Here is a 26976-nt window from a genome sequence, read left to right as displayed (position 1 = left end):
TTCTCAAAGCGAACTCACGACGAAAAAAGTGCGTACGACAAATTTGAGAGAAAACCCGTACTCTCGAAACGAAATTGTCGTAACCTTTGCGCAGGTTACGACAGAATCCTACGACAGCTCCGAAGCTGTCTTACGCAATTTTTACGATCAAATCAACAAGGCCGACAGCGTCGATCAGTTACTTGGTATCGGCCACCAACGGACATTTATTTTTCTACGTGCTCTTCTCGTGCGTCCCGACTTCAACCAGCAAGAAAAAAGGAAGGAGTACTTAAAACAGACCACGACGATCAAAAACGCAGGATCCACAAACACACGAGAAGAGCTATAAAGGCCACGATTCTGCCGACCGAGCGAGCTCGGCAGAATATAGTAGGCCTAGCAGCAACATCGACTCGGCGCACCGTTGCTCCGGCGGTCCTTGGCCAAGACCGTCTGTCCATGACCGGCTGGCCTGCTGAATGGAATATGCCCGCGCGACCCTTGTGGACCCTTACCGGATGAGTAGTTTGATCCCTGAACTAAATTTCAGTGGTCAATATTTTCCCCTTGTCATCTCGATCTCCTTGTTTTCCGAGACAGCGGTGACGAACGCTGTCGTCGAAAAGGGACTCTCATTGATTCTATCTCCTTGTTTTGTGTGATATAGAGCTCAAATAAACGCCATACGGATTACCTTCGCAACTCGGTATGTACACTGTTATTAGTATGCCATTTTTACTCTGACTAGACGCTACGTCACTGTCGAGCTATATAGCAGTTCGTGGGAGCTACGCTATGTTGGTCTAACCTTTCTTTGCCGAGTGTCATGTCAGTATCGAGTTACAATCGTAAAAGATCGGTCCAGAAGCGCTTACCGAAACGCGGTCTAACAGAGCGAATCCAGCACTTCGATCAAACGCGCGTGTCCGCTCCGAGTGTGAACAGGTATTTGCGTGGCTCTTGCTGACACCCTCGTAGTTCAAACATATCCTTTTTAACGTCGGCTCGCAGCTCGCGACTCGCAGCAACTAATACCGGCCGTGCCAGAAGCATGCTCGGGTCGTGTCGTGCAAAGAGCCGCAACGAGAACGAGCTCACTGTGGCCAACTACGCTTTGGCTTTCTCCGCCAAGGCTTTGCAAACGCGTTCAGGCCTAGGGGAATTCTGCCGGCACGCCGTATTGCCGCAGAACGGCGCTGCTATTATGCCACAAGTGATGTCACGAGAACTTCCCCCCATCCACCAGATGAGAATTTGAAATCGTTTAATTATGTTTAAAATTAGTTCTCCTGTGTTTTACAGCGCAATATTTATATTTCCGAGGTGGTGCCTGTCCCTAGCCCATATTTATGCAACAAGATCGGCGCTAAAATTTCGTTTCACTACCCCTCTAATGTATATGCCTATGGTAAACGAAATTTCTATTTTTATATAAAAAAAAAAGGAATAACGTTTACCTTGGGGGTAGGGGGGGTGGACGAAAATAAAATAGAACTGATCCCCATCTCCCTCTTCGCTTTCCACTTTTTCTTCGGCAAAAAAAAAAAAAAAAAAAGAAGGAAAGAAAACATTTACAAGCCAAAACAAAACCTAGGGAGGATAAAATATTCAATCGTTCGCCCATTTTCTAGTCGATGCCATGATTATGTCAGCTTGAATAATGTCTACAAGCCGAAATGTAAAATTACTTGAAAGTGCACAATTCCTTCGATGACCTTATTTGACCTGTATATAAACGCACCTAACAAACCCGCAAAAAAAAAAAAAAAATGACGCAGGCACTTACTCTGCGTTTAGCCCCGCATAAGTAGGCACATACAGCTACTCAATTCACTACGGATATTGCCGTACCCGTGAGAAGAAACCCTTCCGAGTCATACAGCTTGGCGGTGGCTTCTGGATTTTTGAAGTATCCGCTCACGCAGGTCGGTCCTTTTACGCGAATCTCTCCGTGCTCACGGGGTCCAAGCTTCATGCCCGTGTTCACGTCCACCACCTGTTAAAAAAGAGAGAGAGAGAAAAAAAAAAAAAAGAAGAGAAATCTAGAGTGTGCCATTCTTTCCGCAAACAGCGCTGAGGAATAGAGCGAGGACAAAAGGTTTGCCTACTATCATCCGCGTCATGGGGAGAGGTCTCCCGATACTTTCGGTGTCTTCGCAGTGGGGTGGAGTGAGTGCTATCGTCCCAGAGACTTCGGTCAGTCCATACGCTGGGCACGAAATCAGACATAGTTTGTAAGTCAGTACGTTTGCAACGACGATATTATAGCAGGACCAAGACCGAGACGGAGGACTTTAAAGGGATACTTCAACGAAATTTGAAATATACCCGTCGTGTTAAAAAATAGGTTGAATATGATCCACAATGTCAGTAAATGACAATCGCACGATTGTATTTTGAGCCTGGTGGCTGTATTTTTCGTTATAAACGGCTTACTCTGACAAGCACTCGAAGAGCAGCCAGCGGAGAGCACGTGACAACCGCCGCAATCGTGACGTAGTTCGTCTCAAGGCGAGCAAAGCTCCTGCAAGGCTGACGTCGAGAGGATGTCTATAGTCGGTTACAAGTCAAGAAGGTAGGAGAAGCTCCTCCCACAAGTGTGATGCGCCTGTTTCAAATCTCTCCGCAGTCGAAAGAAGAGTTCACTGGAAACGCTCCTTGTTCCGCTTCAATGGATTCCCACTTGTCTCCGATCCCACTTTTTAAGAAAGCGACCTTTGTATTCATTGGAGAGGGAACCGAGCCCCTGAAAGCAGCCTTTGTATCCATCGGGGGGAAGCTAATCTCCGAAAGTCGTATTTGTTTCCGTCGCTGGGGGAGAACTCTAATCTCCCTCTCGTGGCTTCCACAATGCTAAGTCAAAGTCGAAAGATAAAGCAAATATGTACAGAAAGGCAAGACCCTCCTCGCGCGTTGGCCGCGACGTCACGGAAACGGTGGGACGCTATTGGATGCGGAGGTGGCGGAGGGATATCTGATTCCCTTTGAGGGGCATTTGCCGCTACCTTCTTAACCTGTAACTGACTATAGTCGTTCCAACCACCGAAGTGGCTGCTTTATACGAATTTTGAGTGACGGGTTAATCTTCTATAATCTTGTAGAGGGACAATAGGGAGTTTTAGAATAGCGCACGCTAAAGCTTTGAGTACGCAAAGAATAGCGTCGTCGCCACTGCGCATGCTCTGAACGCAAACCAGGTTTTGCACTTTGCGTGCGCAATTTTAGCGTGCACTATTTCTCAGAAATAGCGTGCGTACGCAAAGAGTCTTTGCGCTTCTCCAAGGAGGATTCGTGATGAGAAGTTGGCTAAAGCCAAGACGAGCAGAGTTAAAAAAATGGCGGCTTCCAGGATTATGTCGGCGGGGCTGCTTTGGCGGCGTCGTGAGCGCGACGTCGGCGGTATTTTCGCGACTGCGATTTTCAATACGGGACGACATTGTACTCAATTTGGCAACGATCCCCGGCTACTTGAAGCTTGCGACGCGCGAACATTTTTCGGCGAAGGTACGATGTGCGAAGGTCAGTACACGAGACCTCTCTTGCCGAGGCGACGCAAGCGGACACGACCGGTCAACCGCTCGCGTCGCATTCTCATATTTAAACAAATATAAAATAGTACTCTGAACCAAAAAACTTGTTTGTTCCTAAAGTTACAGCATTTCGTGTGTGAAATAAAAATTGTGACTGTATCTTGGTGGCGTCGCAAGCGCGAGCTGCTTGGGCTTTTGCGTCGCGACGGAGAAACGCTATTCTAAAACTCTCTTGCGTCGCGTACGCTAATACAAGCGCTAAATTTAGCGCTAGCGTGCGCTGAAATTGCGTACGTTATTCTAAAACTCCCTAATAGCGACTTCTGGGACACACAAAAGAGATTTTCGGGGAGAGGGGAGTTTCTCTTTCCCCTCTTCTCTCGTCGTGGCCAGAGACGAGTCAGTTATCGTCTCTATTTGTGAAGGTTCCTAGACAGGCATTACAAACGAGGCGTTAGCGACAGCCACCAGGTGCTCTTTGCTAATCGCTTAATTCGTTTCAAAATTCTTTTGCTTGTCCTTTTTAACAAGACATTGGTGTGTCCGATGTGATACTGCTCCTTTGAACACATATAGACAAAAAAAAAAAAATAAGCGCCGAAATTTTATGGTAGTATCCCTTCCAGACATCCATATAGTTATCGGGCACACCTGTATGAAGGCTTCGTAGTACAGAGACATAACCTCCTCAACACTCACAAAGCCTGGCAGTTCGGCGACGGAGCCATGAGTGCCCGGTCGCAGATTTAGAGCGCGAGGATCTGGTAGCACAGAGCATCAAATAGCCATTTCTCGGGGAACCCACTGGGGGAACCTGGACGTCAGCGCACAGCTTTTGCAGCGGTGAGGGCCCGAAACACACTCGCTCGCTCGGGAGAAGTGTGTTTCAGCGTCTCGCCGCAGCGGGGCGCCATCACGTGGCTCTCCTCTCATCCGTCGTCTGCCGCTCCACCTTTTCCATTTTGGCGGCCGCTTCTCGTGGCGATCTGGCAGGCTTTGTCAGAATATAGCAGGCTATGACAGAGATAGTTTCAACTTTCAGGTCTAGATTTGAGCCAATTTAATTCAAGCTGATACAGCAAATTCAGCTCTAAATTCTTACTGGTAACATGTGTGCGATTGTAGCCTGGAAAACATAGTGCAAACTTTAAACACCACACATGCCGTTTCGTGTCACATTTGATCAGCGCTGCAAACAATTTGAGACGGCCCCGAGCACGATAGAACATTCATCAACTAACAGTGTGCTTACCTTGCTTAAGGGATGTGGTGCCTAGCTTGGATCTTACTGCGCGCGCGACAACAGATGGCATTGAACTACCGCCGAAGTAGAGAATACGAAGACTGCTCACGTCGTACTTCTCCAAAAGCGGACTCTGCACCAGCTTTTGGATGTACGTCGGAAACTGAAACAGCAAAGTTGCCTGAAAAAAAAAAAAAAAAATCAAAAACAAAAACGAAAAAAAAACACGCACATTTTTTAGCAGGAATTTAGACAGAATTACGAGTTGCAGCAATTTTGTCTGTTAGAAATGCCGAAAGTTTTTTTTTTAGTGTGATAAAGCTACACCGGTGGAGGGCAAGCTACGGATCTTCATTCCGGCCTCTCCCCTGTTAAAATTAGTCAATACTTAGAAAAAAAAAGCTATAATATCGTATAGAAGGCAGAAGGGGTGCGAAGCACGCCTACCGTCTTGTATTAGGTGGCAGGGAGCGGACGCGGAATGTATGTATTTAATTGATTTCGATGGTGTGGCAGGCAAGGTGTAGTGACAAACAGTGAGTTTTATAAATTGACTAACGCAGCTCACTTGATTCGTTTGCGTCACTTGGTTTCTCTGAGCTGCGTGCGTGCGCTATCCTCTCCAACTCTCGCATGAAGGCGCGCGCCCGTTAATTCTGAACTGCGCCATGATGTGCCGCCCAAGTGCGGAACTAAATATATCCGAACGACCCCCAACGTACGCAAGACACTCTATATGTTGTTTTTGGGTGTAAAGTGAAAGTATGACGATAAAAAATACTCGCCATTTATAGGGTGATTACAGAAAGTTAACCATACAAGTAGCCTAGCCAGAATTTTTTTTTTTTGGGTGGCTGGAATGGTTATTAATTGGGTTGCGGAGGGGTGGAGAGGGGGTCAAAGTGCTTGCGTATATGAAAGGGCAACTCCGGTCAATATTTTTGAATTCGGGATTGCGACTGTTTTCAGCTAAATCAGTGCCCTTGAATTGCAAGGTATAATTTTTTAGGGCGCAGGTCTTAGGCGCCCGTTTCCGGCTTGAGCGGCGTCAGCGTCGCCGTCACAGTCGGCGTAACCACGTGGTGCAATATGGGACGTGTGACGTCACTGATGACGTCATCAGTGACGTCATCGGCATTGTCACAGATCACGTCATCGGCATCAGCATCGTCATCGTCCCTGATGATGTCATCAGTGACGTCACTGATGACGTCGTCGGCAACGTCATCGCCACTGATGACGTTGCCGGCATCCACCGATGACGTTATCGGCATCCACATCGTCATTGTCCCCGATGACGTCATCAGTGACGTCACTGATGACGTCATCGTCATCGTCACTAATAAAGTAATCAGTGACGTCACTGATGACGTCATCGTCAACGTCACGTGACCTCATAGGGGTCACGTGACCCCCGTGAAGTCACGTGACCCTCGTGAGACGACGGCGACGCCGCTCGGAGGGAAGAGTAGCAGACAGGATGAGAAGGTGAGGAGGAGGGAGGAAGGATATACCTTCCCCTCAGTACCCTTCCCCTCCTCCTCCTCAAGAACTGCACTTTAATGAGGCGTTACAGGTAGTTGTAAACAACTTTCATTGTTTTCTCTCAATATTTTGTGTAGTTTTATAGATATCACGGCTCAAAGTTTGGTTTCGGGAGTCTACGACAAAACCGAAACTATCTGCTGGATGAATGGCAACACTGATCATCAGCCGTACGGCCGCGACGTGACGTCACAAGGGTACTGCGGTACGCGGTACAACCAACATTATTAGATTAGCTCAGTTACGGAACTGCTCATAGACGCTGCTTGAACGAGCAGTACTCCGCTCACTCACCGCGACTCGCCTCCCGTCGTTCGACAAGCCGGACGGCTGTTACAATAACTGCAGTGTATTCTATGGAATACGTACGTTTCGAAGCACAGCATCTAGGTGGCGTTCTACCGTACTCTATGGAACACAAAGTGATGAGACGAAAATCCAGATGGCGCTTCAAACGACGGGAGGCGGACTGAAATAAGTGAGGGAGGGGGGGGGGGGGTACCCCTTTTCGCGGGAGTTCCACAACTGAGGTAATTGGGAACAACCAACCAACCGCAGTTCCATCGCGACGTGACGTCACAAGGGTGCTGCGCCAGTGTTCCTTGACTAAAAGCTAACCCGCTTGCCACCTGCTAAAGAGCAGCTGGTCGCATTTTTAAAATCGGTCTTAGTGGATTACGCGACTTCAGTTTGACGTAACATTCCGAATGTGATCATATTTCGTGCCACTAAAGTCATTTATTTTGGTTTCGTTTTCGACCGGAGTTGCCCTTTATAGGCCAGTGGCGTATCCCCCCTGGATCCGCCTCTGCGTATGACGCAATCTTTCTTCCTACACACAATCTGTACACATTGCCAATGAGCGCCATTCTACTAGAGTACCAGGACCATCTTGTTTTTGAAGAAAATTTGAAAATATCAGAGATGAGACTATATTTTAACAGAAGAAAGGTAACGAATTTCCCGCTGTTACCTTGTATTTATCGACGGCTGGTAGAGTATTGGTAGGCTCGGATCCCGGAATCAGGACAACACAAGCTCCGCTACCAAACGTGATGTTGAACATGGAGAGTCCTGATACATGGGTCAGGGGTGAAGTTCCCAAGATAATGTCGTCCTTGCCAAATGAACGAATCCTAGGGTCACTAGGTTCGAGGAAAGATTAAAAATAGACGAAACCATGTGAGGGTTGTTTAGCGTGACATGTTCCACTCGACCTCAGCGGAAGTTCGCCGCCTTCAATGGTGCTCCGTTTAAGCGTGCATCATCAAAGTTTACGCGGTGTCGATGCTGCAGTGAAGGTAGCGAGCTCGCAGAGGGGTTATGTATACCGAGACCGCTAATTCGAGCGTGCGAATATCAATCGTTAGGTATAGTTTGATCGAAAATTAACACCCGTGGTTGCTCCTTCCGCGACCTTTTTTCCGCCGCTAACATGGTGTAGGTGAAAGAGCATGCCGGCTAAACATAGTGTAGTGTAACAACGAGGACTAACTTCCGCCTACCTCTCTACTTTGTTACAGTTTATTTCTGCCCACGCTTCTGCTTCACTTGTCAGTGAGCCGCGAAACAGCAACTTGAATGACTTCCTGCTATTTAAATTACAACAGCATATTCACCTGACATTACTCGCTTATAAAAATATATTTCAAACCGTCACACCTCATTTAGTACACTGCTGTAATAAAGAATTCCACGACACTTCGTTCTCCACAGCTGCAGTGTGCCCTGAGTGAGGTTTGCGTGTTTCGGGAGCTCGTGCCTGCCAAGCTGGCAACACTAGTCGCTTCGCTCACAACGAAAAACGGCTTGTGGCGTTTTGGTCCTGGGCCAGGGGCCCATTTAGGAAAATTATTAAAGTCCTGGAAAATAAACTTGTTAATTATTTTTGCGTAAGTAACTTTTTTAATATTGTGTTTAAGGGCATGGTTTAAATTAGAAAATTGCTCAGCATCATCGAAAACCACTAAATCAACAAATTGAAGAACGACAGAAGGCACGCGAAGCATTTTACCGCTTTCTGAAAAACCACACAAATTCGATGGGTGTTTAAGTTTCGGTTTGTTATCGGAGCGCATCTACGCCCCGACGGCACCGCGCCCCGCGAAGAGATAGTGCAACCAACCTCTGCTGCGCTCTCATCGCGCGACGCAGCAGAGGCTGGTTGCACTATCTCTCCACGGGGCGCGGTGCTGCCGGGGCCGAGATGCGCTCCGATAACAAACCGAAACTTAAAAGCCCGTCGAATTTGTGTGGTTTTTCAGAAAGCCGTAAAATGCTTCGCGTGTCTTCTATCTTCTGCAATAGGTTGGTTTAGGGGTTTTCGATGATGCTGAGCAATTTTCTAATTTAAACGATTCCCTAAAACACAATATTAAAAAAGTTAATTAGGCTAAAATAATTAACAAGTTAATTATCCCGGACTTTAATAATTTTCTTAAATGGGCCCCTGGCCCAAGACCACAACGCCACAAGCCTTTTTTCGTTGCGATGAAACAGTTCTCGCACGAGCGATTTGGCCTGCGTTCTCTCAATCACCATATATATATATATATATATATATATATATATATATATATATATATATATATATATATATATATTGTTTCAATGTTAGTATAATTAGGATTAATGTCGGAGAGTAATATCGTCTTGGACACAACGATTAATAATAATACTATAATATAATACTTAAGCCTTCAGGAGAATTACCCACCTCTATACTCGATGTCACTTTTTAATAAATTGTCATAAATATAATTTAGAATGCACTTACATATATAGGGTCCTTCGTTTTCGGGTTTTATATTTTTCAAAAGTCGGGAGGTAAAAATCGGGCGCTTTGATCCAAGATGGTAATCGGGGAGAAATCGGGTTTTTAATTAATAATTATAAAACTCAGGGTTTTCAGGTTATATTTAGAAATATGCAAGTATAATTAACAATTGATCTGTTTGAATACAAATATATTTGATTAAAGTACTGTAGACAATATAGCACTGAAACATGGTAAGAGCTCACATGGGCCTTTAAAATGTTCATGAATCCTTGTTACTTGAATAATATACTGCATTCGCAGCATCGTTGCCTCCATCCTAAACGTGTCCGGTTTTCGGGCATAGTATTTGCATTGAGGGAACGCTCTCAGCATTACATCTTGCGTATACATTTGAAATACGTAGTTTCTCACCCTTTCTCACAAAAAAAAAAAAAAAAGAAGGACAAAGGATACTTCGCAATGGACTAGAGGCAACATTTGAGGGCTCGATCCTATGTGATTCCAGTTCGCTTAAATGAAAATTATCTAGGATATTGTTCCCAAGCTCCGGGGCTAGCGCATGCGTCCTTATAAACTCTATGTTTCCTAGTAAATATTTTCTGAGCAGAGTAATCTGGAAAATGCCGCAATTTAATTTCCGAATTCGGGGGAAAATCGGGCTTAATAAGATTTTCAAGAAACACGTCCGGGGTGTAAATATTGGGAAATGTCGGGTTTTACCCGAGAACGAAGGACCCTGCAAATCTTCTTAATCCATCACACGAAAAGAGAATTTAGTAACATTCCGGGAGGAGCTGAACTTTATTTACTACGTTTACGGTTCTTGAGGTGGTATAGGATGTTTTCACATGACGCAATGCGCCATTTTTTTTTCAAAGAAATTTACTGATTTGAAGAACTACATTGCAACCTGTTGAGATGTCAGCGTGGCACGACTTATAAGAGTCTATGCTCCGCGCATTTGAGGGGGTCGTGTAAATTTTTGGAATGCTCACCTTCGGCCCATCACTCTACAAAAGCCCGTGCGTCTGCTTTCCCGCACAACACTCGGAGAGCCAATCACCGCAACTTGCGGAGGCAGCTCAGCGAATGACAATGCCGAAACATATGTTTAGACCAAAAAACGCAGTCCGAGTTGTGACATTAAGCAATGCAAGCATGACCTTTTGCATTGCTTAATGTCACAACTCAGACTGCGTTTTTTGGTCTAAACATATGTTCCGGCATTGTCATTCGCTGAGCTGCCTCCGTAAGTTGCGGTGATTGGCTCTCTAAGAGTTGTGCGTGAAAGTAGACGCACAAACGTTTTTTTAGAGTGCACGACGGACAACTCGCAACAACAAAATGGTGGACGAAATTCGATCATTGAAAACACCCTATAGGATGCAAAATTGTGTCGCCACACTCCGAATAATTTATCACCACCATTCACCTTCAACTGCTACCTAAACATTCACTTCAATCTCCCTTAAAAAAAAAAGTTTTAATTTTTTAAAGATTAAACGAATGATAAAAGTACTCATTTTGGGCCACGTTCATTTACAGCCACCGACAGAGTCCCAGGGCGTGGCGAGTCCCGCGCATCTCATTGTGGCTCCTCAGTCAATCGGAGTGCGGCATTAACCGATAAGAACGCCAAAGAACCAATCACGAAGTAAGGATCGTGAATGGACATAACAGACCAAGCTCCGCGTTTCTTAAGCTGTCCGTGTCTGTAGCCGTATAGTTCATACGTGTGTCATAAAAGTCGGAAATCTAGCCATCGAAATAATTTGTTTCACACTGACCTTGCGATGCAGACATTCGCTATGAGATTTTTGCTGGAAAGCATAACGCCTTTCGGAAGTCCAGTTGTGCCACTGGAGTAGATCAGCGCCACAAGCTGATCTGGACCCGCGCTGGGCACCGGTCGAAGCTCGCGCAGGGGCGTGGCCTTGAGTGCCGCGAAGGGTACCATGTTTTCTCGCGTGCCGAAGACCACCAACGTCTGGAAGACCACGAGCAGGAGTTGAATGCGGAACGCAGGCTTATCCCATGCTCTCCAGTTTGATCCCCTGGCAGCAAAGCGGGACCAAAACACGTAGACCATATTTGTCAGTATTGTTTTCGAAATGGCTTATAAATTGGTCGAAATTTGAAATGGCTATACGCTTTATTACAGGATGCAACAAGGAGCACAATTGCCCTGACGAGGCCTCATACACCTGTACCGTTCATCCGCTAAAACAAGGAATAGCACAAAAAAAAAAATTAAGGCGCCACTACACCGAAGAAACACTAACACATGACAAATGCCATTTCACAAAACAAAGAAACAAACATGAGCATAACTGCAACAAATTATGTCAAGCATGAAATATATACCTTTTTTTTGGAGGGTTTCCAATTTCTGTAGTTTGTATGAGCTGCTGTTTAGTACGTATAGCTTTGGAATCTGATGGGTGGTGGGACACCTGTGTGCCATGTAGTTGGTGAGTACTCTTGACAGGACGTAATGCGAGTGGTGGAATCTGTGTGTTAATGCTCTGTTGGTGCAATTCTCAAGTAAGTATTGCGGGCGTCATTTTATTTCGTGTAAAAAGTAAATTGCTAGTTTTTGACAGAAAAATGTTTCTTCTATAAGAAGTTAATATTTCAGAAAATTTGAACAAGAGTAACAGCGATATGAAATAATATCAATTAAATACACCGCTAATTTCTGCAGAACAAGCAACTGGCCGAGCAGGTATTAGAGAAAGAAACCCATATTGAAACGCAAAAGGCATGCTAAAGTAAACGAGGATGTAACGGACCTTTTCCACATACCGAGGGCACCAGGCGTTGGCTACACAAACTAAAAATCGAGGAAGTAATCTACCTGCGCTACCAATCGATAATGGGAGCTACGCTACTAGTTTCTTCGCTCTCTGAGCTGCGGCGCGTGCCCAACGCGACTTTAAAGAGGGGCATCCATGGCGTCCACCCAAACGTCGTGTTTTTCTTTCCGTCCAACTTTTTTTGTGTAACACAATTATAGATATGCTGAAATTGCGTGTTCTACTCGCTGATCCACGGCCTCCTTCTGAATTTCCTCGATTTTTCGTGCCGACTTCCGCCCCTTGGCATCGGGCGCTCACGCGTGCGCAGAACGCTTCTCGGAAAAGGTCCATTGGGCTGGTAATTTAATCAAAGCAGAAATGATCCCTTTCCATGAGCTTGTAAATAATTTCAATTGACCGGAACATTCCCGGTCGTATCTGATCAATATATATATATATATATATATATATATATATATATATATATATATATATATATATATATATATATATATATTTATATATATATATATATATATATATGTTTTAGGAGTATATCACCAAGAACATGTTGTACCCGATCGTGCTATATTTTGTTTTCGTAGTGTATCATTTCAATTCTCTACATTCAAACATGCGCTCAGCTGCATCTTCTACTCGTTTTCCATCACTCTAAGAGAATGTTCGAAACAAGAAAAAAAGAAAAAAAAACATTTGTTCCATTTGCATCGAATTCGTCAGTGTGTGGTATGTTAACAATATTAATGCTATATAAATAAATATTAGTTACCCAAGGATTCTTCCCTGTGAAACATCAGAGGCAAGGTCAGCATAGTGTTGGACCTTGCTGGCCTTGCTCTTCTTTTTTCCCGTAGAACGCGTTATAGCGAAAAATAGAGTCAAAAACAGGCCGCAGCAATGCACTAATAACGATAAAGAGTTGACTGGCCTCGACATTTCAAGCCAACTCTTGTATGCAACCCACAGCTGCAAAGAGGTGCTAGTAGAACATGGCGGTGATACTTAACTCACAATCATAAATTCGGAAGGGTTATACGACAATTTGCACAGGAATCTTCTCTTCCAATGCGGACCGCCAGTTCGTTTGCTTCTTGCAGAAAGGTTGCGGTGACGTCAGAACGACGCCGAGCTCTTATTGGTTGATTGGAAAAAAATAGTGGGTAGACCTCAAGGCATCTAGCATTGAGGTCTACCCACTATCCTTTCAACCAAAGCCAATCAGAGCTCGGCGTCGCTCTGACGTCACTGCAAATTGTGCGCAAGGAGAAGACGACTTGCTTTCCGTATAGGAATATATATATATATATATATATATATATATATATATATATATATATATATATATGTGTGTGTGTGTGTGTGTGTGTGTGTGCGGTTGTATTTATATATAGGTGAAGTAAGGTAAATATAAAAACAATGGACCCGGAAAAGTTAATAAGTCAAAGATGCATACTGTCGGAGTTACTAATTCAAAGTTTATTACGACATTTTGAGCGGGGACCACTCTTCATCAGGTAGCGAGTGTACAGTCCGTGAATGTTTATATACCTATAAGAAGAAATTAGGGGGGGGGGTAAAGCACAGTAGGAAATGGAAACAACGTTGTCAATCAGATAGCAGATACTGCTATCTGATTAACAACATTGTTTTCATTTCCTACTGCTCTTTACAGATAGCAGATACTGCTATCTGATTGACAACGTTGTTTCCATTTCCTACTGCTCTTTACAGATAGCAGACACTGCTATCTGATTGACAACGTTGTTTCCATTTCCTACTGCTCTTTATAGATAGCAGATACCGCAATCTGATTGTCAACGTTGTTTCCATTTCCTACTGCTCTCTACAGATAGCAGATACTGCTATCTGATTGACAATGTTGTTTCCATTTCCTACTGCTCTTTACAGATAGCAGATACTGCTATCTGATTGACAACGTTGTTTCCATTTCCTACTGCTCTTAACAGATATCAGATATGGCTATCTGATTGACAACGTTGTTTCTATTTCCTACTGCTCTTTACAGATAGCAGATACTGCTATCTGATTGACAACGTTGTTTCCATTTCCTACTGCTCTTTACAGATAGCAGATACTTCTATCTGATTGACAACGTTGTTTACATTTCCTACTGCTCTTTATGGATAGCAGATACTGTAATCTGATTGACAACGTTGTTTCCATTTCCTACTGCTCTTTACAGATAGCAGATACTGCTATCACATTGACAACATTGTTTCCATTTCCTACTGCTCTTTACAGATAGCAGATACTGCTATCTGATTGACAACATTGTTTACATTTCCTACTGCTCTTTATAGATAGCAGATACCGCAATCTGATTGACAACGTTGTTTCCATTTCCTACTGCTCTCTACAGATAGCAGATACTGCTATCTGATTGACAACGTCGTTTCCATTTCCTACTGCTCTTTACAGATATCAGATATGGCTATCTGATTGACAACGTTGTTTCTATTTCCTACTGCTCTTTACAGATAGCAGATACTGCTATCTGATTGACAACGTTGTTTCCATTTCCTACTGCTCTTTACAGATAGCAGATACTTCTATCTGATTGACAACGTTGTTTACATTTCCTACTGCTCTTTATGGATAGCAGATACTGTAATCTGATTGACAACGTTGTTTCCATTTGCTACTGCTCTTTACAGATAGCAGATACTGCTATCACATTGACAACATTGTTTCCATTTCCTACTGCTCTTTACAGATAGCAGATACTGCTATCTGATTGACAACATTGTTTACATTTCCTACTGCTCTTTATAGATAGCAGATACCGCAATCTGATTGACAACGTTGTTTCCATTTCCTACTGCTCTCTACAGGTAGCAGATACTGCTATCTGATTGACAACGTCGTTTCCATTTCTTACTGCTCTTTACAGATAGCAGATACTGCTATCTGATTGACAACGTTGTTTCCATTTCCTACTGCTCTTTACAGATAGCAGATACTGCTATCTGATTGACAACGTTGTTTCCATTTCCTACTGCTCATTGCAGATAGCAGATACTGCTATCTGATTGTCAACGTTGTTTCCATTTCCTACTGCTATTTACAGATATCAGATATGACTTTCTGATTGACAACGTTGTTTCCATTTCCTACTGCTCTTTACAGATAACAGATACTGCTATCTGATTGACAACGTTGTTTCAATTTCCTACTGCTCTTTACCGATAGCAGATACTGCTATCTGATTGACAACGTTGTTTACATTTCCTACTGCTCTTTATAGATAGCAGATACTGTAATCTGATTGACAGCGTTGTTTCCATTTCCCACTGCTCTTTACAGATAGCAGATACTGCTATCACATTGACAACATTGTTTCCATTTCCTACTGCTCTTTACAGATGGCAGATACTGCACCTGATTGACAACGTTGTTTCCATTTCCTACTGCTCTTTACAGATTGCAGATACTACTATCTGATTGACAATGTTGTTTCCATTTCCTACTGCTCTTTACAGATAGCAGACACTGCTATCTGATTGACAACGTTGTTTCCATTTCCTACTGCTCTTTACAGATAGCAGATACTGCTATCTGATTGACAACGTTGTTTCCATTTCCCATTGCTCTTTACAGATAGCAGATACTGCTATCTGATTGACAACGTTGTTTCCATTTCCTGCTGCTCTTTACAGATAGCAGATACTCCTATCTGATTGACAACGTTGTTTCCATTTCCTACTGCTCTTTACAGACAGCATATACCGCTATCTAATTGACAACGTTGTTTCCATTACCTACTGCTCTTTACAGATAGCAGATACTGCTATCTGACAGACAACGTTGTTTTCATTTCCTACTGCTCTTTACAGATAGCAGATACTGCTATCTGATTGACAACGTTGTTTCCATTTCCTACTGCTCTTTACAGATAGCAGATACTGCTATCTGATTGACAACGTTGTTTCCATTTCCTACTGCTCATTGCAGATAGCAGATACCGCTATCTGATTGACAACGTTGTTTTCATTTCCTACTGCTCTTTGCAGATAGCAGATGCCGCTATCTGATTGACAATGTTGTTTCCATTTCCCACTGCTTTTTACAGATAGCAGGTACTGCTATCTGATTGACAACGTTGTTTCCATTTCCTGCTGCTCTTTACAGATAGCACATACTGCTATCTGATTAACAACGTTGTTTCCATTTCCTACTGCTCTTTACAGATAGCAGATACCGCTATCTGATTGACAACGTTGTTTCCATTTCCTACTGCTCTTTACAGATAGCAGATACGGCTATCTGATTGACAACGTTGTTTCCATTTCCTACAGCTCTTTACAGATAGCAGATACTGCTATCTGATTGACAACGTTGTTTCCATTTCCTACTGCCCTTTACAGATAGCAGATACTGCTATCTGATTGACAACGTTGTTTACATTTCCTACTGCTCTTTATAGATAGCAGATACCGCAATCTGATTGAAAACGTTGTTTCCATTTCCTACTGCTCTTTACAGATAGCAGATACTGCTATCTGATTGACAACGTTGTTTACATTTCCTACTGCTCTTAATAGATAGCAGATACCGCAATCTGATTGACAACGTTGTTTCCATTTCCTACTGCTCTCTACAGATAGCAGATACTGCTATCTGATTGACAACGTTGTTTCCATTTCCTACTGCTCTTTACAGATAGCAGATACTGCTATCTGATTGATAACGTTGTTTCCATTTCCTACTGCTCTTTACAGATATCAGATATGGCTATCTGATTGACAACGTTGTTTCCATTTCCTACTGCTCTTTACAGATAGTAGATACTGCTATCTGATTGACAACGTTGTTTCCATTTCCTACTGCTCTTTACAGATAGCAGATACTGCTATCTGATTGATAACGTTGTTTACATTTCCTACTGCTCTTTATAGATAGCAGATACTGTAATCTGATTGACAACGTTGTTTCCATTTCCTACTGCTCTCTACAGATAGCAGATACTGCTATCTGATTGACAACGTCGTTTCCATTTCTTACTGCTCTTTACAGATAGCAGATACTGCTACCTGATTGACAATGTTGTTTCCATTTCCTAGTGCTCTTTACAGATATCAGATATGGCTATCTGATTGACAACGTTGTTTCCATTTCCTACTGCTCTTTACAGATAGCAGATACTGCTATCTGATTGACAACGTTGTTTCCATTTCCTACTGCTCTTTACAGATAGCAGATACTGCTATCTGATTGACAACGTTGTTTACATTTCCTACTGCTCTTTATAGATAGCAGATACTGTAATCTGATTGACAGCGTTGTTTCCATTTCCCACTGCTCTTTACAGATAGCAGATACTGCTATCACATTGACAACATTGTTTCCATTTCCTACTGCTCTTTACAGATGGCAGATACTGCTATCTGATTGACAACGTTGTTTTCATTTCCTACTGCTCTTTACAGATAGCAGATACGGCTATCCGATTGACAACGTTGTTTCCATTTCCTACTGCTCTTTACAGATAGCAGATACTGCTATCTGATTGACAACGTTGTTTCCGTTTCCTACTACTCTTTACAGATAGCAGATACTGCTATCTGATTGACAACGTTGTTTCCATTTCCAACTGCTCTTTACAGATAGCAGATACTGCTATCTGATTGACAACGTTGTTTACATTTCCTACAGCTCTTTATAGATAGCAGATACTGCAATCTGATTGACAACGATGTTTCCATTTCCTACTGCTCTCTACAGATAGAAGATACTGCTATCTGATTGACAACGTTGTTTTCATTTTCCCTCTGCTCTTTACAGATAGCAGATACTGCTATCTGATTGATAACGTTGTTTCCATTTCCTACTGCTCTTTACAGATAGCAGATACTGCTATCTGATTGGCAACGTTGTTTCCATTTCCTACTGCTCTTTACAGATAGCAGATACTGCTATCTGATTGACAACGTTTCCATTTCCTACTGCTCTTTACAGATAGCAGATGCGGCTATCTGATTGACAACGTTGTTTCCATTTCCTACTGCTCTTTACAGATAGCAGACACCGCTATCTGATTGACAACGTTGTTTCCATTTCCTACTGCTCTTTACAGATAGCAGATACTGCTATCTGATTGACAACGTTGTTTCCATTTCCTACTGCTCTTTACAGATAGCAGATATGGCTATCTGATTGACAACGTTGTTTCCATTTCCTACTGCTCTTTACAGATAGCAGATACTGCTATCTGATGGACATCGTTGTTTACATTTCCTACTGCTCTTTACAGATAGCAGATACCGCTATCTGATTGACAACATTGTTTCCATTTCCTACTGCTCTTTACAGATAGCAGATACTGCTATCTGATTGACAACGTTGTTTCCATTTTTTACTGCTCTTTACAGATAGCAGATACTCCTATCTGATTGACAACGTTGTTCCCATTTCCTACTGCTCTTTACAGATAGCAGATACTGCTATCTGATTGACAACGTTGTTTCCATTTCCTACTGCTCTTTACCCCCTCTAACTTCTTCTAGGGGTATATAAACATTTACGGGCTGTAGACCCGCTACCTGATGAAGAGCTGTCCCCGCTCGAAACGTCGTAATAAACTTCGAATTGGTAACTCCGACAGTACGCATCTTTGCTTTATATATATATATATATAGGTGAAGTAAGTTAAATATAACAACCATGGACCGGGAAAAGTTAATAAGTCAAAGGTACGTACTGTCGGAGTTACTAATACGAAGTTTATTGCGACGTTTCGAGCCGGGACCGCTCTTCATTATGTATATTTTTTTTTTCGGTTTTTACACGGCGGTGAGTACTGATATCTTCCGAATGAGTACGTTTAATCATACTGGCGGTTCGTGAACACTCTTCTCCTTTTGCAGCTGTATGTATATAGAAATAAAAATAGCAGATGCTACCATTTCCATGAAAAGGGGTCACAACACCCAAATTACACGTTAGACTATATCCACGATATGAAATCTCCGTGTATTACTTCAAACCACAGTCTTATAGATACGGATGAGAACAGCGCACGCGCCTCACCGCGACAAGATCATTCCTCCCCCCACCCCTCGAAATCTTCCATTTTGCTGGGGCCTCCTCTTCCCTCTCCCCCTCATACAGCATTTTTTGCTACGTGCCTGCTCTCGCCGCTGTAGTTGCTGCGGTTGTTCATTTATATAGATGACGCCGCGGACCGATTCCCGACGTCGCTGCACGCTTTGCCCCCACGCCCCGTTCAGCAGGGCCGTTGCTGCGGTGCCGGGTTGTCGCGCGTGAATGCCGCGGATGCTCTTATATAATTTTCTTAACGCGGCATTCGCGCGATGGACGTGTCCGCAGACGCATCTGCCTCATTTCAGGAAGCCGCAGAACTTGTCCTAGGCTGTGCACAATATGAGGCCTTGATACACGGAGCTATATAGGGTGACACAAGTCACCAGGCTCGATCTAAAAGGGGCCGTAAAAATCGAGGCCTGCACGTAGCAATTTAAACTTTTTGTCAAAGGTGTATTTCACATGTAGGTATTTTCTTGTAAAATTAGAAAGCGTAGCTCCCTTTCTGTAAAAAAAAAAAAAGACCGCATCTTCACGTGGTGGGGCGAAGCTCTGGTGGTTGTGATGATACTGATTTTGTTCATAGGTAGTGCTGATGGCGCTGATTTTTTAGTCCGTTTGGCGTTTTTGACGCTTTGCAGCAGCTTCTCGCGCCTGGTCTCCGGAGCAGCTTGCTGTCTGCGTAGACGCTGAGCCGCAGTATGCCGAGCTTTTCGTTCGTTTGCATCCATGTCAGAAAGAGAATTTGTAATATGGAACGTGGTTATATCCGCATTTGAGCATTTGACCGCAGCGCCCTCTCGTCTATAAACGTTGAGTCAATGCATGCAAAGTTTAACGCGAGTATATACACATTTGACCGCAGTGCCCTCTCCTGTATAGACGTTAAGCGGCTACATGCAACGTTTCATCCATGACATCCCCAGCTCTTGAGCTACACTCTAAAAAACGCCCGTGCGTCTGCTTTCCCGCTCAACATTCGGACAGCCAATCAGCGCAACTTACAGAGGCAGCTCAGCGAATGACGATGCCGAAACATATGCTTAGACCGAAAAACGCAGTCTGAGTTGTGACATTAAGCAATGCAAGCGTGACGTTTTGCATTGCTTAATGTCACAACTCAGACTGCGTTTTTTGGTCTGACTGCGTTTTTTGGTCACAACTCAGACTGCGTTTTTTGGTCACAACTCAGACCGCGTTTTTTGGTGCCGCAGTCGTGGCCGAGTGGTTAAGGCGATGGACTAGAAATCCATTGGGGTCTCCCCGCACAGGATCAAATTCTGTCGACTGCGCAAACATTTTTTCTTTTTTTTAAGAAGACAGATGGGATGGCAATTGATTTGAGCACGGACGCCGGACAAGGCTAGACCCTAAGGAGCTTCGCCCCTAAAATAGGGCCAAGAAACTTGCCAGGGTCTATACGGGCGGCGACGCAGACGACCAAGAGGGTGTGTTTGGCGTTCGTATTGATAGATGGCGCTACCTCCTTACCACGACGGCTCGCGACCGCCGTGGTTTATTTAAAAGGAACATGATCTTTTTGAAATGTGTCTTTGGTTAAAAAATAAATTCGGACAATAAAAGCAAAACTTAAGGTTAAAAAAAAAAAGCGTATGCATAACGACGGCGCTTTTGCTGCCAACGGATTTCGTCTGCGTGTCGTCTGCTTTCTTTCGCTGGTCGGCTGCACCTTCGGAAGCTGCTCCCGACGCCACATATCAATACGAACGCCAAACACACCCTGCTACTGGACTTTGTCGTCTGCGTCGCCGCCCGCCGTAGACACTGACAATTTTATTGATCTTATTTGTTACAGAAAGAGAGTTTCGCTTTGTAATTTGTTGGAATCTCAGGGTGACCTTTTTTTTCGGCGTTTGGTCACGGAAGGACACGAGTGTGTCACCCTGCAGCATTCCTTCACGGTTCGCGATGATTGATTTTCTGTGTGCTCCGCGAAAATGCAGACGCGGAAGCTCTCTTTTTACAGACTCTGAGAGCAGAAGTAATGCAGAAGTGGCTCATCATGTTAATACTTCTTGCTTCGTAATTAATTCGCCGGCTTTTTTTTAAATGCATCGTTCTGATTGGCTGCTGAGCGATAATGAGATGCACGGGATTCGCCAGGCCCTGCGTTTCTTTAAGCCGGCATTTGTCGGGCTCAGTGTTTATACACTCTAAAAAACGCCCGTGCGTGTTCTTTCCCGCACAACACTCGGAGAGCCAATCACCGCAACCTACGGAGACAGCTCAGCCAATGACGATGCCGAAACATATGTTTAGACCAAAAAACGGAGTCTGAGTTGTGACATTAAGCAATGCAAAACGTCATGCTTGCATTGCTTAATGTCCAGGGGTTTCCCCAGGATTCTAATCAAGGGGGGGTGTCCCAATGGCTCAAGGGGGGGGGGAGGCGATGCGCGGCGAGGCTAGATAAAATATAAAACTGTTTCTTTTTTAGTCCTCTAGCTAAATTACAGACGTCTATTAACCAAATTACAGACGTCTATTAACCACGTCTATTAACCCGTAATGTATGTTTCCCTTTCACTATATATACACATGAGAGGTGGTGTTTTCTACTTAATCTGAAAAAAAGAATTTTATTTTATTTTTTCCTTTTTTAGATTCAAGGGGGGGGGGGGTGTCCAGGAAAACTAGGGGGGGGGGGTCTGAACCCCCCCTAGGGGGGGGCCTAGGGAAATCCCTGTTAATGTCACAGCTCAAACTGCGTTTTTTGTTCTAAACATATGGATCGGCATCGTCATTCGCTGAGCTGCCTCCGTAAGTTGCGGTCATTGGCTCTCCGAGTGTTGTGCGGGAAAGTAGACGCACGGGCTTTTTTTTAGAGTGTAAGCCGGATAATGCTTTTTGGTGAAAATGAGGCGTGCAAGTCGTCTGCTGCTTGCTCACCTCGTGCGTTTCTTTTCCCGCCAAATGCGCCCATATGGGCTCTTGTTTCCCTCCGACGTGAATCAGTGACGGCGCGTGCCTGGCTGCCTCTCTTGCGCGTTCTCTATGTTGATCTTTGATTGGCGTGCCCCTCTTTGCGTTCCGGTGTACCAACGACGCATTTTTGAACAGTTACTTGCCGAATAGGTCCTGGCTTAGCCTCCTCTATACTCACAAAGCCTGGCAGTTCGATGATGGAGCCAAAGAGTGCCCGGCCGCAGATTTGGAGCGCGAGGATCTGGTAGCACAGAGCATTAAAGAGCCATTTCTCGGGGAACCTGGAAGTCAGCGTACAGCTTTTGCAGCGGCGAGGACCCGAAACACACTTGTTCGCTCGGGAGAAGTGTATTTCGGCGTCTCGCCGCAGCGGGGCGCCCGTCACGTGGCTCTCCTCTCATTCATTGTCTGCCGCTTTACCTTTTCAATTTCGCCTGCCGCTTGTCGTGGCGATCTGCCAGACTTCGTCAGTATATAGGAGGCTATGGTTCTGGATTTCGCCATTTGCTGGGCTCTCTCTGTTGACCGCCCTGCTTGGCTCACGGGAGTGAGGTTAAGCCTCCCAAGGATTTTGTTAGCTCGAAGACTTTTGGAATTGTACGCTTTCCCGTTGTTAGTACTCGATTACAACATCCACTGGAGCAACACAGACTCCATTCTGTACCTCAGATCCGCTAATGCGTCACTAATTTCGAGAGGAGAATTTCTCACCTTCACACATGGCAAGGTTTCGCAGACTGCCTTTACCTTGTCGGCATTAGCTTCGTCACAAAATACAAGACTGGGGCAGGCGTCTCCAAACTGATAGCCAAGTTCTCCTGGAACACAAAAGGGTGGAAAATTGCGTTAGTTGGCATTGGTTCGTGGCAGGCGCACAAAAGACGAGGACGACATAAGAGAAACACGCATGACGGACAAGCGTTCCTGAAACAAATTATTATTTTTTTTGTGTGTTACGAACGAAAAGGTCTGCAACTGTACGATATTTGCTATAATCAGTACAATACACTGAGATGTGAAATGAAGAAAACTTTATTGGGAACCGGAAGCACTCTTCATCTGGCGTCCCGAATTAAAAGCATAGAGGCATGCCGGCAATCATTTAGTTTATTTTATGAAGCACATCTAAACATCTATGGCTATCAGCAGTGATATCCAAACAATAACAATGCGATCACAGCGTCAGAATGAACACAGCTATGATGTCTTTGTTTGGAGAAATGCTTTGCCAGAGGTTTATAGCTCCAATACAAAAATCGTATTAACTCGTAAAATGTATAAAAAAAAGAGAATGTTTTGAGCACATTTATTGCAGTGATAAGAACAAAAAGGTTGAGAAAGGGGGGGGCAGTATTATTTGACAGAAAGTGCGGGTACGCTCTAAAAAAGGCCTGCTCGTCTACTTACCCGCAAAACACTCAAAGAGTCAATCTCTGCAATCTACGAAATCAGCTCAGCAAATGATGAGGCGGAACATCTGTTTAGACCTCGAAATGAAGTTTGCGCTGTGGCATTACGCAATGCAAGCATGACACTTTGCACTGCGTTATGCCACAGCGCAGACTTCATTTTTAGGGGCAAACGGATGTTCCGCCTCATCATTCGCTGAGCTGATTTCGTAGATCGCAGAGATTGGCTCTTTGACTGTTTTGAGAGTAAGTAGACGAGCAGACATTTTTTTAGAGTGTAAAGACAGACGTATGACTCGTTGAAGCTTAGTGAACTGAATGTACTTAAAAATAGTTTTGATCAAGAAATTACAGACGTTTAGAGAAATTTGAATAAGAATATAGACTTTAAGGCACAGACGGTTCGGAATGAGACTTTTCTTCTTTCTTTCCAAAACGTCTGTATATTAAACTCTATATTGTCATTCAAATTTCTCTGAACGAGCTTACTAAACAAAGGTCGCCAAACTTGTGGCTTAATGAGCCAGGTGGTTGGCGACGAAGCAGCTGCGTGCATGTTCTCTCACTCTCTTGAGCGAGGCTTATCATTCGAGTGATTTTATTTTAACTGAAAAGAGAAAAGAGAGAGAGAAAAAAGAGACAAAAATAGAACAACACGCTACTAACTTTTCGTAAGTTTTGACCTTGCGAGAATCACACTGCCGCCAGCCAGGACAGCCCCGTAGAAGGCAAACACCATGTCCGGAGTGACGTCGCAGTGCAGGCCGGCCATCTGACCCGGCTCAAAGGCCAACTTTTGGAGACCCGCTGCCACTCGGGACGAAAGCTCGAGAAGTTGTGCATAACTCCAGCGGTCGTCCGTGGTCCCGTCGATCTGCGAAGCGCCGAATGGGCTGTCACACCAACGTCCACGAGGAACGTACGCGAAGAGCGAAGAACTTCAAACCCCGTACGGCGTGCAGCGAAGAACAACGCCACTCGAGTTTCGTCCAAAAAAAATACGGCTGTACAACACTAGAGTGCACGACACGACACATCGCAAATGAGTCGACGAAATTTTTGCGTGTGACAAATGAAGTGTTACAAAAAGCGGAAAGCAGAGAAAAAAAAGACATTATTTGTGGCGTTCATTTTCACCAAAAAAAAACAACAACAACAACAACAACAACAAAAAAACATTGCAGCTGACTAGCTTCATTAGTTCTTTGATTTTAATTTATAAAGCTCACCACCGTCCTCACTAATTTTTATTTTAAGCTATTTTAAAACGTTCAAAAGGAAAGAAGCAACATGTAGCATGCTTCCTTGTATACTGGGGTTTTCAAGATCAATTTAGGAAAAAGAGCTCTGGTGCCAAGTGTCATACGCCAACCATTCATATTGTCACAAATGACAATTGTACTAATCCCTTAATCTGGAAATTTGTGCCGACAATGAAAAGGAAATACGCGTTGCTATCAGCGTAGCAGGGGGGTAGAGCGCTGGGGCGAGACCGACAGCATCCGGTGCGGGAGGCACAGTAGTCTCAAAGCTTTTACAAACATTCTGCTCCAGAAAATTCTTGCATTTCAATCAGTCTGGATTCTGCTAGCAAGCTTCTCCGTTTGAAACATGTATGGAGTAAGTGACACTGTATGGCGTTTAACTCACCTTTTGTATCTGCCACCCTATTACAAATGGGGCAGCGGAAAGAAGTTCGCTGGAACACCGACGGGAGCAAAGAAAAGCTCACCTTCGAAGTCTATCCATCAATATAACTTTAACATTCAAAACTCGGGTGGAAGTTTTGTTTAGGTTCATAATTAGAACGCTCTTGTCCGCACTTTGCTTTCCGTTGATGCTACGTTTTTGATCGTGTATGTTCTCGTTGAACCCCAGAAGAATGGCTTGATTTCATAGAAAGAGTCGTACCCGTTTTAGTTTTATATTTTTTTTTTAGTAAAAGCATACTCAATCGATCAAAAATCACCAATGCTCCGATCCCTCAAGTCACACAATTTTGTTCTCTCTTTGGAGCCGCAGGTACATCACACATTTTGCGGTGTTCGCTCAACTGGGGTGCGCTCTCGTGTCGCTGCGCTCGACTGGTCATGCGCTCTCGTGTCAAGCGCGCTACTGTCGCAGCGCCCTCCTGTCGTGCGCTCTAACGTCGGCGCTCTAGTGTCACGCGCTCTAAAGGCGCTCTCCCCAAAAAATACAGTTTGTGCTGGGACACTGAGCCCGTGAAACGCCATGCTCAGTGTCCTTGAGCGCATTGAATATGGGGTTCAATTTTGAAAGGCAACGCGCTCCACGCCATGTTTTAAGACGCTTCTTTACGCGCGAAAAGTATTTTTTTTTACAAAATGTTTTTTTTAAATTTATACGTTATTTAGGGACGATGGCGCTATATGTACTGCACACGAGAGCAACTTTAGCGGGTAAAAGGGGCGCCCCAGTATACAATAGAAAGGATACCAACCAGTGCTGTCCGGTCCTGGAATTCGTGGCAGGCAGATCGGAAATAGTGTCCGAAATGAATGTCAGGAATGTCCACATCTTGAATTTTCAGACGGACCTCTCTTTTCTCCACGACGGCGTCCATTGTACGAATGGGGAGCAGAGATGCGGAGAATGAGTTTGTACGATAAGTCTCGGGGGTCGCCCCCTGGAGGGTCGTCATATATAAAAGAAAAAAGGGGCAAAAAAACAAAGCAAAAAGAAGATAGAAACAAAACAAAAAAAGAAAAACGGAGCGATTGGCAAGGGTCACCGGACTGATAAGGCAGTCAGTCACATCCGCTCGTGACAGTTGAAAAGTTCGAAGTCGTAGTTTTACTAAATAGGTTACGGCATTGCTCTTTTAGATTGGTGTATAAGAAAAATATTTTGTAATTTTTTTTTTTAGAGCGTTCATTTTGATTTCGGGCTTGCGCCTGTATCATCCAAATAAATTCCGGGTGAAAAAAAAAAAAAAGTAAAGTGTTTTGATGCCATGATTTCAGGCAGTGTGTATGTTTCATAAGGCCGTTCATTGCACGCTGTTCTCAACCACAAGTTTGGAATAGTTCGGTAAATCCTCGCGGAAGGCGATGCGCAGTACACGCGCAAGAACAAAGCTAATGCCGGTGTTGTTTTGCCTTTCCCGAGACTCCTTTCTACGGTACACGATGACTCAATCAAAAGTGCTCCGATATAAGTAAAAGTTGCCGAGACACTTGAGAGGCTGAGCCCTTTCGCCCGATGATTGGGTTTCGTACTCTTCGAAAAAATAATCGAACATACAATAAATAGTGCCCGGAGTTATTGGCCCATTATTCGGCGATGTAAGCGGTGTATCTTGGCAACAACGGTACTTCACCTATTTAAAAATATTAACAAAAAAAATTAAATTTAGTTTATAGACATTTGCGTTTTAATTTGACCGACTGCGTTAGAACCGCTTCTGACCGCTTACGACGATAAATGGATGGATGGATGGATACGGCTGAACCCTTGTAATCGGGCAGCAACTTGCGCCACCTGGTCAATGCTTCTAAATCCAGCAATTAAATAATCCCCTATTAAATTTTGATTTAATGAAGCAGGGCAAAGAATCTCACGTCGCCGCTGAGCACAAGCATTCATCTACCATTTTCCACAACTGAAAGTTGCAATTCGTGTGACGGTGTTGCCTCTTCTC

At 44.0% G+C, this 26976-nt stretch overlaps 1 protein-coding gene across 1 annotated transcript in view; it reads right to left on the bottom strand.

Moving 5' to 3' along the window:
• Window positions 1-25947, bottom strand: part of LOC8032330 (probable 4-coumarate--CoA ligase 1) — a 30918-nt gene extending 4971 nt beyond the window's left edge. The window contains exons 1-8 of the mRNA XM_029983007.4: window positions 25777-25947; window positions 23982-24189; window positions 22618-22724; window positions 10867-11066; window positions 7274-7445; window positions 4765-4936; window positions 2091-2191; window positions 1834-1978 (exon numbers count right to left, since the gene is read on the bottom strand). Coding sequence (XP_029838867.2) covers window positions 1834-1978; window positions 2091-2191; window positions 4765-4936; window positions 7274-7445; window positions 10867-11066; window positions 22618-22724; window positions 23982-24189; window positions 25777-25899 — 1228 coding nt within the window. The 5' untranslated portion in view covers window positions 25900-25947. The remainder of the gene's footprint in view (window positions 1-1833; window positions 1979-2090; window positions 2192-4764; window positions 4937-7273; window positions 7446-10866; window positions 11067-22617; window positions 22725-23981; window positions 24190-25776) is intronic.
• Window positions 25948-26976: the final 1029 nt, after the last annotated feature.

Source organism: Ixodes scapularis, unplaced genomic scaffold, assembly GCF_016920785.2.
Source record: "Ixodes scapularis isolate PalLabHiFi unplaced genomic scaffold, ASM1692078v2 PGA_scaffold9__187_contigs__length_104089568, whole genome shotgun sequence".
Lineage (NCBI taxonomy): Eukaryota > Metazoa > Arthropoda > Arachnida > Ixodida > Ixodidae > Ixodes > Ixodes scapularis.
The sequence above is the reverse complement of the archived record's forward strand: the minus strand, read 5'-3'. Positions and strand labels throughout refer to the sequence as shown.